This window comes from Colletotrichum fructicola, assembly GCF_000319635.2.
Source record: "Colletotrichum fructicola Nara gc5 chromosome Unknown KSG_Nara_v1_contig04, whole genome shotgun sequence".
In the NCBI taxonomy this organism is placed as follows: Eukaryota; Fungi; Ascomycota; class Sordariomycetes; order Glomerellales; family Glomerellaceae; genus Colletotrichum; species Colletotrichum fructicola.
In genome coordinates this window covers 3,559,020-3,575,237 of record NW_027094054.1, presented here as the reverse complement: position 1 = coordinate 3,575,237, position 16,218 = coordinate 3,559,020, and the positions used below count along the sequence as shown (strand labels likewise).

At 55.0% G+C, this 16,218-nt stretch overlaps 4 protein-coding genes across 4 annotated transcripts; 2 read left to right on the top strand and 2 right to left on the bottom strand.

The window, feature by feature from the left end:
- Positions 1 to 93: 93 nt before the first annotated feature.
- On the bottom strand, positions 94 to 2,125 carry rco-1 (Transcriptional repressor rco-1; the record flags this gene model as incomplete). The annotated part of the gene is made up of 5 exons (XM_032025666.1): positions 94 to 321; positions 375 to 842; positions 900 to 1,788; positions 1,856 to 1,937; positions 1,993 to 2,125. 5 exons carry the CDS (start codon positions 2,123 to 2,125, stop codon positions 94 to 96), a joined length of 1,800 nt encoding a protein of 599 aa, XP_031877804.1.
- A 6,853-nt stretch (positions 2,126 to 8,978) lies between these two features.
- On the top strand, positions 8,979 to 10,135 carry CGGC5_v007785 (putative Delta(7)-sterol 5(6)-desaturase; the record flags this gene model as incomplete). Its single annotated transcript, XM_032025665.1, has 3 exons — positions 8,979 to 9,229; positions 9,289 to 9,870; positions 9,928 to 10,135. 3 exons carry the CDS (start codon positions 8,979 to 8,981, stop codon positions 10,133 to 10,135), a joined length of 1,041 nt encoding a protein of 346 aa, XP_031877785.1.
- Positions 10,136 to 11,017: 882 nt separating this feature from the next.
- Positions 11,018 to 11,404, bottom strand: CGGC5_v007784 (UPF0357 protein; the record flags this gene model as incomplete). The annotated part of the gene is made up of 1 exon (XM_032025663.1): positions 11,018 to 11,404. One exon carries the CDS (start codon positions 11,402 to 11,404, stop codon positions 11,018 to 11,020), a length of 387 nt encoding a protein of 128 aa, XP_031877761.1.
- A 2,329-nt stretch (positions 11,405 to 13,733) lies between these two features.
- rpl44 (putative 60S ribosomal protein L28e) lies at positions 13,734 to 14,590 on the top strand (the record flags this gene model as incomplete). The annotated part of the gene is made up of 5 exons (XM_032025662.1): positions 13,734 to 13,785; positions 13,904 to 13,998; positions 14,063 to 14,086; positions 14,202 to 14,326; positions 14,410 to 14,590. The coding sequence occupies 5 exons, from the start codon at positions 13,734 to 13,736 to the stop codon at positions 14,588 to 14,590; spliced, it is 477 nt and encodes a 158-aa protein (XP_031877762.1).
- Positions 14,591 to 16,218: the final 1,628 nt, after the last annotated feature.

Genomic DNA, 16,218 nt, shown 5'->3' with positions numbered 1-16,218 from the left:
CTTGACTACGAACCACACTACAACGGCTATTGGTATACATATTCGTCCGACAAATCTCTCCATCTCTGGTGTCTTCACTCGCCGTCCAGCTGTTTACTGAACGCTGCGGTAGGACCAGATACGCGCCCGCATGTCACCCGAGCCAGTAGCGAAGTAGCCGCCAGTCGGGCTAGGCGCAACTGAGATGACCGAGTTCTTATGGCCCTGGAGCATGAGTTGGGTAGCTCCCGTGCGCGGATCCCAGAATTGCACACCACGGTCCTTGGAGCCAGACATGACCCAAGCAGCGTCAGGAGTAAGAGCAACCGAAAGAACGAAGTCCTGAAACTGTTAGCTAGAGCACGCTTCAAAGGACACGTGATAGTGATACTCACTCTGTGACCCTCGAAGGTCTTGACGCACCGTCCGCCCTTGGGACCAGGGTTCGGCAGACCACGGGGCGTGCTGAGCTCCCACATCTTAATCGTCTTGTCGAGACTACCGCTGACAAGGTCTCTGCCGTTGGGAGAGAATGCTACGCTGTAGACACTGTCCTTGTGGCCATCAGGGCCTTCCAGGCGCTCAAGCAGGTAGCCCTGGTGAATGTCCCAGACGCGAACGCTCTTGTCGAGTGAGCCAGCAGCGACGTATTTGGTGTCGGGAGAGATGGCAACAGTGGTGACACCGTCCTCAATAGTGAGGGTGAGAGTGTTGGTGCCCTGCTCGATATCCCACAGACGGACGGTTCTGTCTCCACTGCCGGACGCGATGGTGCGACCATCGCGCGCGAAGTCTAGGGAGTAAATGTCTTGCTCATGGCCAGAGAAGGTGTTGCGAATCTGTCGAGATTGAATGTCCCAAACCTACGAGAGGTTGTCAGCATCAAGACATTTAATGGCCGCCACACTTAATCGACTTACTCTGATCAACTTGTCCTCGGCACCGGTGGCAAGATACTTGCCGTCTGGGCTGAAGCAGACGCTCCTGATGTAGAGATCGCCGGTGATATCAACGCTATCGTCCTGGAGGACACACAACTTTTCTCCAGTTTGAACGTCGTAGATCTGGGCGGATCGGTTGCATCCGGTGGCCACGTATTTGCCGTCGTGACTGAAGCGCACGCAGCAAACAACAGACTCATGGCCCAGAGTGTGAACCAGGTCAACGTCCAACATACGAGGAACATGCTGGTTGAAGATTACGAACCAGTCGTGACCCGATTTCTTGGAGTGAGGGGGTAGGCGATCCGGGTCAAGATCACCAAGAGCGTTTCCCACCGGGGGAGCATGAGGGCCCCCCATGCGGGCGTGATCAGGCGTCGGGTGGCTGACCTGAGGCGACTGGGTCGCGCCGGGGAAAGGGATCGGGGTGTTGATCTGGGGAGTAGCGGGCCCAACGGCGGCAGGAGGTCTGCCGATACCCCGTCTGCCGGGACCCGGAGATGCGGTGCTCTGGGGAGGCTGAGATGCAAGACCGTTGGATACGGGGCCTTGGGGAGGATATTGTTGGAAAGGAGGCTGCTGCGACTGCGGAGGGGGGGGAGGGGGCGGGACGGGGAGTCCTGGAGGGCCCTGGGCCATCTGGTGCTGCGGGCCCATCTGCTGGTCCTGGGGCGGAGGAGGAGGAGGAGGGGCCAGCTGGCCCTGACCACCGCCGGTCATGATGCCGTTGAAAAGACCGTTGCCGGGGGCAATGGAAGGAGGCTGTTGCGACGGGCCGGCATGGGGAGGAGGCCCGCCGATGCTGGGAGGCGCGTTTCCACGAGCTCCTTCGAGCTGGCGGCGGAGCATCGCGATTTCTTCCTCGTACCTGTTGGAAACTCGATGGTAAGTATTCTGTAGGCTTACGCCTGGGATGGTGGCATCGAGTGACGTACTTTTGCTTCAGGTTCATCTGGGCTTGCTCCATCGCGTACACCTTTTCCCTCACAAGCTGCATCTCTTGAACCTGGGCCTGGACTATAAACACAGTTAGTGTGCTAGCGTTGATGGAGGCGTCGGGCGCGTCTCTCACTTTGATGCTCATAGCCCTCGGTGGTGCGCATCTGCGAATCGAACTCGGTCCTGATCTGTTCGAGCAGCTCGTTGAGGCGGGCAGAGTTGTTGGGGGGCACCGCGCCCATGGCGCGATGCGGATACATGGACATGGCTGCGATTGATGTTTGGAAGACGTCTCAGTGAAGACGGCGTGTATATCCGTCGGCCGGGCGAAGGTCGGCGATGTTTGATCACAGGTGTGGATGCTGGTGAAGATGAAAGCGAGCAACCGGCGATCGGGCGTCGACGAAGAAGATGATCAGTTTGGTGACGATGGGTGGTACTTGGTGGTCGAAGCTCGGAAAATTTGGGCGTCGCCGCAATGGGCCCCCTTCTGCGTTGCGGGTGCAGGAGAAAAGGCGCGGGTTACCTAAGGCAAGGTCTGGGGGGGGGGGTTCTGGCTGCCAGCGACAGCAACAGCGAGAGGCGGCAAAGCCGTCCAGTCAGGGAGACGCAAGTGGATGCGCGATGCCAATACGGACACCAATGCCGTCAGGGTAGGCGCGTGTTGAAAGGGATGTTGGTGATGATCGATTGAGGATGCAGATGATGCAGCGCGCGCGCGTTGAGGTTATCACGGCGGAGACGGGAAAAAAGAGAGAAGGAGAAGAAAAAGCTCAAGTAGGCAAGGAGGAAGGAAAGAGAGGACCTGAAGAGGCTGGCGAGTGGAAAGAGGAGACAGCCCAGGCCAGGTGAGGTGTGCGTGTGTGTGTGTCCAATGTGAGCGCGTATGTGTGTGTGTGTGTGTGTGTGTGTGTGTGTGTGTGTGTCCAGGCTAGGCGCACAGGCAAAGAACCAGAGGCAGAGACGAGCACACTACACTGGGTCAGAGACGGGGAGCCGCCTGCCCTGGCCCCTGGGGGAGGAACTGCTCTGTGCCCGCCTGAGGTGGGACCAGGCGCACGCCAAGGTACGAAGTAGCCGGCGGAGCGACTCTACATCAGAGGCGTGTCGACAGGTACAAGAAGAAAGACTTGCTGAGCGTGCCTCTTTTGGTGTGGGCTGAAGTCAAACTGTTAGCGTCGATTCTGGTACCGGCAGGGGCAATGGAGCTCCTGGAAAAGAGTACCTACCGGGAGACGGATACCCTGCCAAAGCATCAGGTCTGTGCGCTTGGTTGTTTTCGGGGGTGAGCTGGCTCGAGACGTGGGTCCGTACCGTCCATTCCCATGTGGCGCTTGATTCCCTTCCAGAGGGAAGTTTCAATCTGGGTGGTGCGTGGGTATGTGGGTACTCAGCCAGCGGCGACTCAGAGTTGCGGCAGGACACTGACCGGGGCAGGGGCAAGGGCGGCTCAGCTCCACTCGGTGTTAGTGCTCGGAGTGGAGCGTTGTCAGTGGGGTGCAGCTCTCCGCGGGTGGTATGTCTTAGGTAGGTACTTGCATCTCATGTAGGTAAGCCCAGTAAGGTGGGTAATGTACATGCCTTTACCTTTCGTCTAAGGTAGACCGACCTAGAATGGAGGCGTACCTTACCTGCCATGACGGCCCATGTCGCGGTTTTCGTCCCGTCACTTTACATAGGTAGGTATCCGTAGGTATGTAAAGGTAAAGGCAACAACTCACCTAACCTCTCAATCGCAGCTTTTGGCGCCTCGACCCCGCGCAGCCTTGCGAGAGAGGAGGATTTGACTCATCTGAGTACTGGTGTGTGACGGCCGACTGGGCGCGTTTCTTTATGGATGGCGTTATGTCTTTGTCTCCCTGTGCAAACCATGTCCAACCTTGAAGAGAATGCCCCAGCTTGGCTCTCGCCAAAGCCGAATAGCTGAATATACTGTGATCTCTTATATGAAGCTCGGCCACCACCCGCCGATTCTTCGAAAGATCTTTGATAAGTAGATGGTGGCTCGTCTGCAGTTGGGTGCGCTCTGCAAATGGGCTCCATGACCCTCAGCCGCGGAACGTAGCTCGGCATTAGGTTGGTACATTATCGTGGACGAATGTCACGATGAGATGGGCATAATATGAGCACGTTGCTGGTCAAGGACGACAACGACGAACACAATGCTGATCAGTGCAAGAGACGAGGATGGGCGGTAGAGATTGCATGCATTTCACGTTCGCGACTCATCCAGCAGAAGTAACCGCAAATTCGGGATAGCAGCGAAGGCAATCGGAAGGTATGGGACGAGATAGGACGGTGATATGGGATGGTACGGGAAGGCGTTAGGCATGATGGCCAGGCAGGGTTCGCTGTTGCGGAAAAGGCAAAAAGGGTAATCATCGTGAGATGCAGCGGTGCAGCCTGCAGTTGCGCCGTGGCACTCAAGTACGATGGCACAAGGCGCAAGTACAGGGGTGGGTGTGAGAGGGTGTGGTCACTGGCGTGCGGGTGACTGAGAGCTTGCAGCCAGCTGGGCGTGGGCACGCAGTAAGCACGTCGGGGTGTGCAGATTTGGGGGGGGGGGAGGGGGTTTTGGGGACACTGGAGAATGTTCCATTTGGTGAGGTGAGACAGAGGGTTTGCCAGGCCGTGGCAGCTAAGCTTGAGGCGAAAGTAAGGGCGGGTCGAGAGGGTTGGCTGGGTTGGATTGGGGGTGTGTGAAAGGGTAAGGGTAATTAAATGTGCTAAGATGGTTAAGGGGAGGGGAGTTCAACCGTCATGGACATGGTCAGGGTCAGGGTGAGGGTGTGAGGAGCAGGATGAGGGTTGTGTCTGTGGTGGATCGTCTGGTCTGGTCTCCGCCGCGCACGATGGAAACGAGGGAGAGTTTGACGACGTGTGAAGACTGGAAGAACCTGCACCTGCCTTGTTAGTGCCAGCGTTTGATTATCGCCGACGCGTGCGGAACTACTAAAATGGCTGCTGAATGTGGAGGAGGGTGCCTCGGATTGCAGAGCGTGAGGCATGACATGACGCCTTGCAATATTTTCTCGGTGAGTGTCGGTGAGGTCAATTTTATCATCATGAACGGATCCGCGACGTTCAATACTCCGATGTACAGTAGCTGGCGATGGTGCCGTGGGTATTTCATTTCATGTCTTTCCTTTCCTAATCTTTGGTCTTTTTTTTCCTCTTCAAAAATATAACACCATTGGTTTTCGCAACATGCAGCCTACCTTCCTTAGCTCTAAACTGGCGCATTGGCCGCACACCCTGCCGTGCCGGTGTCATGCCATGCTATGCAATGTCTGTACCACCCAACCGCGATGGGCCGCCAGCTGCAAAATTTATGGCTCGATGAGCGGCGGATACGTGGGGTATTCGGAGCTGCAAGTTGCAACAGTGGGCAATCATTCATCACACACCACCATTGCTTGACGATGCTTGCTTTTTTCATCTCCCATTTGCACCGCCTGCTGCCTGTTCCGGATGCGCCTCTAGCCTACGGATAGCCATTCGACGTTGATCGGATCAGAAACGAGACAAGCCGTAATTGCGAAACGCATACAACAAGCGAGCTAGCCAACGGCGCGTAGTTGCTCGACAACTCTTGGATTGTCCGTGCCGGGCAAGCGATAGTCAACTTGGACATTATGTTTTTGCATACCTTACTTGAGTAGCGATGCGGAGGAATTCGTGCAACTGTGGCTCAACTTTCATCAGGGTCGGGAGGGATTACCGATGGTTGCCGGCTGACCGTCCATGGTTTCCGTCCTATGTTTCCAAGGTTCCAAGATGCCGTTGTGGCACCTCTCCAAACAGAGCCTACTTCAGACGCAACTCCAATGCGCAATCTGCAGTACTGGCATCAGTGTTTAAGTTGCAGAGTCGAGTGGAAGGCGGCGTAAACGCGGTCGGACACAACATATAGACAGCGAAATTCTCCATCAGCCGTCGGCCGAGGAATCGGGCGCACTTGGGGGTGCCATAGCGTTGAAGAGCCAGATAGGTGGTGGGTTAGGTGAATTCAGTCGGCAGGAGGCACGAACATTTTCCCTCAGGTAAGATATCTGAGGCAGGGATAGTCTGCCCGAAAGGTCCGCGGCGCTCCATGCTGTGGCCTGAGGCAAAATTGGTCGGGTCCAAGGCCAGACGCCGGCCAGACGCCGGCCATAATTACGCCGGCAATGCAGCCGTCGGAACCTGCCGGCCGAGTCTCCCCCGTCGTCCGTCGTCCGCCGTCCATCATCCGTCGTTGGTCGTTGCCTGCGTCTTAAGATAGTCGAGGAGTGTGGGAATCTGGGTTGTTTTCATGTCGTCTCTCGGGCAATGAAGTTGAAGTATTGGATACTTTTCAGGGCCACCTATGACATAGGGACGCACTGTTCATAATCTCACGAGATAGTCATATAGTACCAGCCAAAAGCTCACAGCAACAACAGGCATATTCGCTCTGTATGTGATGCTTCTTCAACGGGGCAAGCCAATTTACTTCGCAAGTGAGAATGGCGCTTCGAGGAACTTCGATGCTTGAAAAACATGCTATCAATTATGATGATGGTGACTACGCGCGACTGCATATAGTTCATATCTCTTTCCCTCATCGTTGATTGCGAGCTATTTTCTGATGGTGCACTACTACTTAGTAGTACTCTGAGGCTCATGCAGGGTGGACGCTCTTGCGGTGTTTGTAGATCCAGTCCGGGGTTTGCTCTGCTAAACGAGCAATCGAGTCACGGGTATCATGCGACATCAAAGACACTTGTCGCGAAGATCGACCGTCTGCGACTGTGATTACTACCCGTATGCCATGTATTCAGGATAAATCCCCAAGAGATCCCTAGGAATGTCCACCGAGATTTCCCAGTGAACGCGAGTGACACTCGGCCTCAGGTTCGATCAAGTCACGAACACAGCGATGGGATACGTCTACCGTGTAAGGACAAGCTTCTCGTGGGTTAGGATCATGAGTTGAACAAAAGCCACCGGGTCAGAGGCAGGCGGTCAAGGCTGGCAGAGATAGGCGACCAAACATGGCTCGTTTCAACAGCCTTTGGAAACGTTCTAGACGTCGCTTGCGGTGTGTGCCGACTCGCTGGGAGGCGCAGGTTCCAAGATCAGCGCAGCAACGCAGGGTTGCCATGAGAAGACACACCCGCCATGGTGAAAGGGAATCAACATCAGGTTTATCAGGTTTATTGCTATCGCGTGCCGTGAGCGTGAGTGGGAAATCGCCGCAATGTCCGACCGAGAGGGTTTGCGCCGAGAAGAAACAGTAAGTGCACTGTCTGTCATCAATTCAGGGGAACGCGGGGACAGCAAAGGGGTAAAAGGGCATCGTCATATGGCCTTCGTACGTTGATCATGCCTGCAGGTCAGCGCTCAGAAAATGATGGCCAAAGTCGGTCTAGCGGCAACAAGTGGATCTAGTGGCCGGTAACCACGACTTCCGAAGCAGAAAAGTCACGTCACTTCCTATAATCTACATGGTCCATGGCCGTTGGTATCCGGCCCAATTGCCTGGGGCCGAAGTGCCCGACGCGCCGCACAGCGCTGGAGCCAGAATAGCGGAGGACTGGGACAGTGGAAATATCCGTAATGCGTTGGGGAATGGGAGTCGGTGTGTACACTACGACGACGTGCTTCGAGAAGTTATGGAGGCTGTGGCCAAACGGGTTGTGACTGACAGCGTCCGGCGTGGTGGTGGCCCGATCATTGGTGGACGCTACTGCGCACAGGAGGTGGAGGAGGGCGAGATGCAGAGATCGCTGCGAGATGTCATTCATTAGGACGGCCCGTGAAAGAGTAGTGGCGTAGCAGTTTGCAGGCGTGAGGGTGCGGTCGAGATGTTGGAGAGGTACTTTGAGCAGTGGGAACGGGATCCGAATACGAAACGACAGGCGGCCGTCGACAGCGGGAATCTAAGGAACTTCCATGTGTGAGGTGAATGATTGTTGGGTGGTGTCAGCACCCTAAGGGACCGCAGCACGGTAAGTGTAGCGTCCAGGGGCAGCGGCCAATCAGAGGCGTCAATGGCTGGGCGCCAGTCCCTCCATCACGTCGAACCTCACCCAAAGGGTCAAGATCCATTTCCCAGGCCGGGAAGTCCATGAGTTGGATCATGCCATTCAAGGCCAAAGTGCCGCCCAAGAGTAGCTGGAGCAAAAGAGAAACATCCCATTACAAGATTGCCCTCAGGCAGCGTCGTGTGATGATGGTGAGGGCGAGTCGGTGTGCGGGCTGCGTGCGGGAATCTCCAGGCTGTGTCAATAAAAAGACAAGCTCTTCCCGCCACATCCAGCTCTGCCGTCCTGCCTCCCTCTAGTGCAGCGTTGTGTGGCCGTGAGTTAAGCAACCATCTCATTCCTCCTTTCCGCATCTCGCATTCAATTGTCATCTCACCTGTCGTCAAACCTTACGGATCCTCCCAACTCTGTATCCGTACAGACAGAACCCTTACGGATACGCAAGGGTCGGTGGCTGCCTGTCTCGAGGCCCGGGACCCTTAGGTTACTTTAAAAGTAGTTTCTGTACCTTGCGCAGGCCAGACATCATACTTTACCGGATAGAGGGCACCTGAGTTCCAACTCCATCCCTCCGGACAAGAACAGCTTGCTTGGCCTTCGGCTGCCGCTGTCACTGCTTTCGCGTTGTCATCCTCTTCCTCTGCCTCGTCCTCATCCGTCGCCATCCATCTCGGGCACGCCAAACGCCCGTCGAAAGCCCGTCTGTTGCGACGCTACTGCCGACTTACAGCAATATCCTTGCCTGCTGCCGCCGCAGTGCAGACACCGCCGATCCCGCCCCTGGCTGCTTCCCACCACGCTCAACCTGGCGGTCCCATTTAGAGGCAAATTGCTCCCCTCTTGTGGCCCCAGAATTTTTTCACCAAAACGTCCGATAAGATCTCTCGGAGCCAACGATATTCCCGAGCTGCCCCCCCAGCATCTCGCCTGCCTGTCTCGCCTCGACCTACCGCGACTTGTTGCGCTGCAACTCGCCTAACACTTACAAAATCGTTTCGCGCCGCTCCCTTCCGCGGCACTCTTCCTCTCTTTCCTCTCTCTGTCGTCACCAAAACATCGGCAGCTGGTCGCAAACCCCTTTAGAGAACCCTCCTCCGCATCCGACCTCGCCATGGATATCGTTCTCGAGGTCGTCGACACCTTCGTCGGCGACAAGATCTACGCTTCTTTGCTGCCCGCCGGCGCAGCCCCTTATGACTTCCCCCACACCGCTGCCAACGCCACGGCGCAACCGCTCTCGACATGGCAGTATAAGCCCGCGACTCACTGGCTTCATCTCGAGCCCTCTGAGGCCGCCTACATGAGCGCCTGGCCAAGAGACAACATGTATCGCCAGTTCACTTCGCTCTTCCTCGTCACCTGGTATGTCGAAACTACCCTCCTGACTCGTCTCGTCCGATCGCTAACAACAAGGTTCCCAGGATCTTCGGACTGCTCAACTACTTCGTCTTCGCCACCCTCTCGTACATTTTCATCTTTGACAAGAAGACCTTCAACCACCCCAAGTTTCTCAAGAACCAGGTGTGGCTTGAGATGAAGCAGGCTAATAAGGCCATGCCCATCATGTCTCTCTGCACCGCCATCACCTTCCTCGCTGAGGTTCGCGGCTTTTGCAAGCTCTACGACACCACTGAGGAGGGACCCGGCCGTTGGTACGACTGGGCCCAGTTCCCGCTCTTCATTCTTTTTACCGACCTCTGCATCTACTGGATTCACCGCTGGCTGCATCTGCCTTCCGTCTACAAGCACCTCCACAAGCCTCACCACAAGTGGATCATGCCATCCCCCTATGCCTCCCACGCTTTCCACCCCCTCGATGGTTTTGCACAGTCCGTCCCCTATCACGTTTATCCTATGCTGTTCCCCCTACAAAAAATGGCCTATGTCGCTCTGTTCATGTTCATCAACTTCTGGACCATTCTCATTCACGACGGCGAGTACATTACCGACAACCCGATCATCAACGGTTCTGCCTGCCACACTGCCCACCACCTTTACTTCAAGTAAGTTGTCAACCCGTTTAGAGAGGTTAGTCAAAGTTGCTAACAAGGTATCCACAGCTATAACTACGGCCAGTTCACCACGCTGTGGGATCGTCTTGGCGGCAGCTACCGCAAGCCCGATCTCGCATGGTTCAACAAGCAGACCAAGATGTCCGAAGAGACTTGGAAGTCCGGCATCAAGGACATGGAAAAGATCCAGAAGGAGGTCGAGGGAGACGATGACCGCCAGTATGGTGCATCCGTCGACCAAAAGAAGAATAACTAAGAGTGAAGATGCTCTTGAAACCGTGGCAGGCTTTTGTCACGAAAAACGGCCAAAACACTTCATCCGGCGCTGGCAACGGCTGCCTACGACTGCATTATAAACGCTTGTAATACCTGGACGTTGCCAGACTTTCGACTGTACATATGAACCTCAGCACTTTTGCATGATGAGGTGAAAAGGTGGATGAGGATGATGAAATGACTGAACATGGGGAAGTGCGCCCGTGACGATCTGGCATCTCGTATGCTCAGACGAGTTGCAAGTACAATAATATCTAGTGGCATAGTCCAGTCCCTACCATAGATGGTTCTGGATACCTATCAGAGATTGAGTTATGATGAGTCAGGGTTAAAGTGGTGGTGACATGCACTAGCACGATAAATCAGTTTGGGAACGTTAATCAGCATGAGATTTAACCAAAAAAAAACCACATGACATTGAAAGCCTGATTATCAGTTGCTCAGCTTGTAACGCTAGAAGCCAACCAACCTCACATAGAAAAGAGACCCTCGGAACGATTGAGATAAAGCATCGCGTCCGCCTCTTGGGCTTTAATAGAAGAAATCCCAATCCTAAAGAGGGAAGCACACTCCGAACGCCAGAATTCTCCACGCCAGCAGGATATATGAGAAGCACACGAATGAACCAAGGTGATAAGTTTTGTCGGAGACGACGTGTTGGGTGGGTTGTTGTAGTCGCTTCATAGCAGACCATATTGTGAATGGTGGCATCGTTGAAGGTGGCTTCCTTGCGTCGGCGGGCGCGAAGACAGCTCTCCTCCTTCAAAGATTGGCAGTCGTTGTGATTTCTCTTACGAAAGAGATCTTATTTCAGGACGCTTTTGTATGCTTGGATGCCTCGAACCAACTGTCATCCATGATCTTAGCTGAAGGTGACGGCCTTGGGGTCGAGGGGCCGGCCGTCAGGACCGATGCCGTTGGCCTTAAAGCGGTTCTCCATGTACACCCTACGAGCCTCGTCGAACCTCATTCTGCGCTTCTTCATGATCTTGAGAATTTCGGCCTTGCTCCGATCATCGAGGCCTGCGCGGCTGTCGCCAGACTCGACGTTGCCGCTGAGGTCAAATGTCGAGCTGGAGAGACCCGCCTCCATGTCGCCGGTGAAAGTGGAGGGCAGGCGGGAGTAGATGTAATCGCGGCCTGGAATCGGTAGGTTCGGGAGGAAAGGCTGCCAGTGGGTGCGGGTGAGGTAGAGGACCGTCGCGATGACGAGGGCGAAGAAGGATACCGAGTAGAGGAGGTAGGACATGGTGTCGATTGGTTGTTCGGCGTCGCTTGAGAGGTATGTTGCGGGGATGTCGGAGGATCGTGAAGTCAGAGTGCAGGCGACAGCGGGCGCGCAATGAGGTAGGTTTCAGCGACCAAGTCACCAGCCCCGTTGGGTTCGGAAGTTTGACAGGGGGACGTATACGCGATCAAAAAAAATGGCGTGAGGTTCGCGCTGCTTAAATGTGAAAGGAGTTAAGTCGGAGTACACAGAGGAAACAGGATTCGCGAGGTATCATGGAACAAAAAAAAAAAGAGTATATATGCGAAACGACGAGAAAGACTGCCGTTTGGTGAGTTCAAGCAATCATGTCGGGCCCTGTACAGGCGCGGGGATTCCGGAGACTCCTGCTACACTGTAGGATCGGTGAAGCTTGTTAAGGTGAGGAGTGAGGAAGGAGACGGGTTGGGCAATGTGCGACGACAGGATGGGTGTGAGGTGAGGTAAACTCTGGGGCCCTTTCCTGGGCTCTCGGGGCTGTTACCACCCCGTGCATTCCGTCTGATCCAGTGGCCTTAGAAAGGCGAGAGCTCTCGGGCAGCCTCAGCGAGTCTCTGTCACCGCGCAGGCGGGCTGCTGAATGTCTGCTGGGCCCCACTTAGAATGCCAGGGAGGTACGTAAGAACGCAGGCGCAGTCCGCAGGCGCGCGAAGAGATGCGCTGACACGTCCTTCGGCCTAGGTACCTAGGTGAGGTAGGTAAGGCACGTCACGTGAAATGCCTGGTGAGACCTGATGCTGCCCCTCTCGGGGTCCCGGGGTCCCGGGTTCCCTTGGTCGGGGAATGATGCGCACCCGGCGGCGGGAAGCTCTGGGCCTGCCCTGCGGTTCCATTGCTAAGGCAGGCTCGTGGAGACAGGCCAGATCGCTGGGTCACAGTTTCAGTTTGGCCAGAAACGATGATGTCTCTCGACGAAGCCTTCCTAGTTATTCACTTCCATCTTACCATAGGACAGCTGCGCTCCGATAGCTTTGCCCCAGGCCGACCATCTGTGTCGTAAGGTTGTGTATCTCGGAGGAAGAGGCATTGCAATCTGACCGAACAAGGTCAAATGTCGCCGCACCGTCCGTGATGGACATGCGACTGACGCAAAAGTCAATTTGCGTGAGACCCAATCGCCCTGTTCGCATAATCGCGGATACTAGTAGTGAGCTGGGAGACCTTGCACTTGTTTCTTTCCAGTGATGCATTAGCGAGTTAGTTTTACCCAGCCTGAGTGGGCAGCCTCCGACTACGACCCAGCTGCTGCACTTCGGTATTTGACCATGGCACAGCGACGCTTTACATCAATGCAATGGTCAGTCATACTGAAGAGATGCCGCTAGAACCACAAGCACATTTACCACAGACCACGTGTACATCATTGTCCTGGTAGAACAAACAAACAAGCAACTCCCAATCTTGGCGTAAACTACTAAATATACACAGCAAACCCGAATTTGGAGTGACCGCAGAGCCAGGAGATGCCGTCTTGCGGGCAGTTCCATTTTACATGTGTTGCCATCGACCAGGCCTGGTTGTTTTCATTCCTCTCGAGATATAGTCCTCTGGGTTGTCGTCGTGGGCTTTACAAGTTTATAGGGTTGTCCGCACTAGTTGAAAGCACATGCTACATGAGTTTTATCTCTTCTGCTTCGCCATCTATATGCCTGTGCGAGTATCATCGAGTCATCTATATCGAGCTCTATGTCAACCATGGTCCCGGTACCGACCCCGCTGTTACTTTCAATCTACCTCTTCGTGCCTGAAAGGTGTCGGCTTTTGGTGATCGCCATAGGAATAAATGTACGATAAAAGTCATGAAAATTCAGTACGAAACATACTAAATCATCAATAACCAATCCCAGTTCTTGTGGAGCAATTGGTGAACCGTATGTTCAGATGCCGGACAACGGGTTCAAGGAATGCAGATAACGATAAGCTGGGTCGTGGGCTACAAGATGCAGTGGCAAGGATTGTGACTTGGAATCACCAAGGTGTACGGTAAGCACAGTTAGCAAGCATCTCAAGACCCGGAGGACAAAACTAAAGGTACAACAAGTACACTTCCTAGATCCCCAGAGCCCACCGGCTGCAGCGCTGCACCGCCTTCACTAGCCACATCCGAGCTGTCCCATCCGGGAGGGCTTTGCCCGGGTCGGGTGGCTCGGTCGTAAAATGAGGGTCTTTTCTAGCGCTAGTCCGTAAACTGAAAGCTAAGCGACCGGTTTTGCGATTGCCCACACACTCGAATTTACCTCATGCGTCGGCCGTAGAGCGAGAAGCTGAAGGTGTTCATCAACCATTCCGTGATCCTCGAAAATCAGTCAAAATGGCCGCCGCTCTGCCCAACGTTTCCGCCGACCTCATCTGGGAGGTTGTCCGTAAGTTGCAATCTCGTCACCCCGTCGTCTGAACGGAAAACGGGACGACGACACCACGGGGTTTCCCCCCCCTTGCAAGCATTTTGCTCACCATTTTCGTCGCGTTGGCGATGTACAGGCAACCAGAATGCCTACCTGGTCAACCGCAACGACGCTGGCGGCCTCCAGCTGTCCCGCGACCCCCTTAACCTGGTGAACAAGCACTCTCGCAAGGTACGTCATATTATCTCCGTGGTAGGCTTTGTTGTGGGCGGTATTTGGCTAACACACGGTGCAGTACGCTGGTTTCGTCAACGACAAGGTACACACTTCCCCGCTGTAATCGAAGCACCGAATTCCCAAAACGAGAACGATGCGGCGACGATTATGGATTGGTCGATCGAGGAATACATTGACTGACAGTAATTGCGACGCAGGCGATCGGCGTTGTCCCCAACGAGAAGGGTGGTGTCAAGGTCATCAGCAAGAACCAGAAGAACGCCAACAAGCCTGCCCAGGGCACCACTGAGGTCACTTACGGCGGCAACAAGTCGGCGCGCAAGTGAGTGTTTTCTGAACCTCAGCGACACGGCTCCGGATGGAAGCTGCATAGGAAGTTGAAGGTATTGACGGTGTGACCTACAGGACCTACAAGGCCGTCGCCCTCCAGGCCGCCAACGGTGGCTACCGTGCCGATCTCCGTGAGGCCGCCGTTCAGCGCGTCTCTGCCATCCGCCGCGCCCAGAAGCCCGTCAAGCCCGAGGCCGCTGAGAAGAAGCCCCGTGGCGTCAAGGCCAAGAAGGCCGCCGAGAAGACTGAGGCATAAATTGCTTGTTTGAGTGGACGGAAACGACTTTGTTTGGGCGTTATGTCGAGCAAATAGATTACCTCTGAAGACACGGGCGAACAAATCAAAAGCTTGAGTCAAGGCCAAAATAATGATTGGACTGGGTTGCAATTGCTCCAACAAATTCTGTCCAACGATGGTGATGGTCGTGGATCGTGAACGACAGTCGTGCGCATGTGGAGTTGTCTGTCCCAGAGGGGTAGTCGGTAATGATCTAGCTAATGGTGGACGGACCGCGGTTACGAAAGGCGTCAGGGTGAGTGCATAAGGGAGGCTGGCGACAGCTTGGCCGCTGGCTTGGATGATTGTGAGTCCGGTCTATCGGTCGTCACCCGGCGTTGCCCGACAACATGAGGGAGTGGTTCACAGCTCAACCTCGGGATAACGGGCATACGCCGGAAAGTTGGCGGGTTCTTCGGCTTTCGTCGCCGATTCCAGTGACGACAAAATGCCCGGCTCGTGAGTTCGTGGTGGATTGCGGATGAGATACGGCATCTACACTGGAGCTAGGAAAATCACCGGAGTAAGTCTTCGCCGACTTTGACCTTGGCGCACGGGATCCCGTTTCTCAAGGATTCTTGACATGTTGGGGGTCCACGGTACGTACTTGTGGACGTAGTTAGGAACCCCGCGGTCTGCAAAATAGGTAATAATTACCTGAAGCCGCCAACGGATATTAATAGCGAATGCGGTTTTAGTTATTCTATGGTAAACTGCTCCACGGCCAGTCATGTCCAAATGCAAGGTCTCGAGTTCGAGTCTGTCTCAACATTCTTGGTCGTCAAATGATGCAATGGAAGTAACACCTTCAATAACTAGGGACCGGACCTGCCTGGACACGGAGCTGTTTGGGTCTGGAGGTGCTTGGAAACATTGGAACCGGCGATGGGGACGCTTGTTTCTCCCCCACCCGAGTTTTGGCTATACATAGGACAGCTTCCCCTGTGTCGGGACCGTCAAACCGCCATAAGCAGGAAGTCATCGGAAGGCATTGGCTGAATTCCGGGAGTTGACGGGGACGGACGGCTCCAGCTTCTCTCGATGCATGCCGCTCTCACATGCACCAGACAGGGCGGACGGCTGGTAGGAGGGAGGTGCCTGGCGAGCGGTTGATTGGCGGGGGTGTGGGTGTTGCATCTGGCTTTCTCTGCCTTGCTGCCGAATTCCCCCCAGCATGGGAAAGCTGTTTTTGGTGGAGGGGAATGGCTCCTCCTGCTTGGCCGGGCTAGGTAGGTTGTCTCACTGGGGGGGTTTTGTCGCAGCAGCGGCACCAAGCCACGATGTCTTTGCTTAGGTATCTGCGACAGCCGGCTCGCCTATTTCTGGGTGGTAGATTTGCGGCAGTGTACAAGCTCTTTGTTACCTCGCATGCCCAGGTCCCGAGACACACAGCGCGCAGGACTCGCACGGGATCTTGCTGGGTGCGGCGGCTCTCTGTTCATCGACTGCACTGCCCGCCCGTCTACCTTAGCTGTACCGTACCATACCATACCACGCGTACCTAAAGGTATTCTGCGCATCACTGGCGCTGCGCTGCTACCCCCCCAAAGTTGCCCCTCTTTTTGCCCCTCCATCCAATGACGATGGTGGTCTCATACGTGGACGGG